A 920-nucleotide genomic window follows, 5' to 3' on the forward strand; every position below is an offset into this window, starting at 1 on the left:
GGACTCCAGGGCTTCCTGGTGTTCCACAGCTTCGGAGGGGGCACCGGCTCTGGCTTCACCTCACTCCTGATGGAGCGGCTCTCCGTTGACTATGGCAAGAAATCCAAGCTGGAGTTCTCCATCTACCCCGCCCCCCAGGTGTCCACAGCCGTGGTGGAGCCTTACAACTCCATCCTGACCACCCACACCACCCTGGAGCACTCGGACTGTGCCTTCATGGTGGACAACGAGGCCATCTATGACATCTGCCGCCGCAACCTGGACATCGAGCGCCCCACCTACACCAACCTCAACCGGCTCATCAGCCAGATCGTGTCCTCCATCACGGCCTCCCTGCGCTTCGACGGGGCCCTCAACGTGGACCTGACGGAGTTCCAGACCAACCTGGTGCCCTACCCTCGCATCCACTTCCCCCTGGCCACCTACGCGCCAGTCATCTCTGCGGAGAAGGCCTACCACGAGCAGCTGTCGGTGGCCGAGATCACCAACGCCTGCTTCGAGCCTGCCAACCAGATGGTGAAGTGTGACCCCCGTCACGGCAAGTACATGGCCTGCTGCCTGCTGTACCGGGGCGACGTGGTGCCCAAGGACGTCAACGCCGCCATCGCCGCCATCAAGACCAAGCGCAGTATTCAGTTTGTGGACTGGTGCCCCACGGGCTTCAAGGTTGGGATCAACTACCAGCCCCCCACCGTGGTGCCCGGGGGCGACCTGGCCAAGGTGCAACGCGCCGTGTGCATGCTGAGCAACACGACCGCCATCGCCGAGGCCTGGGCCCGCCTGGACCACAAGTTCGACCTGATGTATGCCAAGAGGGCCTTTGTGCACTGGTACGTGGGCGAGGGCATGGAGGAGGGGGAGTTCTCGGAGGCCCGGGAGGATATGGCGGCCCTGGAGAAGGATTACGAGGAGGTGGGCAT

At 63.4% G+C, this 920-nt stretch overlaps 1 protein-coding gene across 1 annotated transcript; it reads left to right on the forward strand.

The window, feature by feature from the left end:
• Positions 1-6: 6 nt before the first annotated feature.
• Positions 7-915, forward strand: LOC145719394 (tubulin alpha-4A chain; the record flags this gene model as incomplete). The annotated part of the gene is made up of 1 exon (XM_081810881.1): positions 7-915. A coding segment is annotated over exon 1 (846 nt), but the record flags the coding sequence as incomplete, so codon positions are not given.
• Positions 916-920: the final 5 nt, after the last annotated feature.

Source organism: Leptonychotes weddellii, unplaced genomic scaffold (genome assembly GCF_054177405.1).
Source record: "Leptonychotes weddellii isolate Sample4059 unplaced genomic scaffold, ASM5417740v2 HiC_scaffold_41719, whole genome shotgun sequence".
Classification (NCBI taxonomy): Eukaryota; Metazoa; Chordata; class Mammalia; order Carnivora; family Phocidae; genus Leptonychotes; species Leptonychotes weddellii.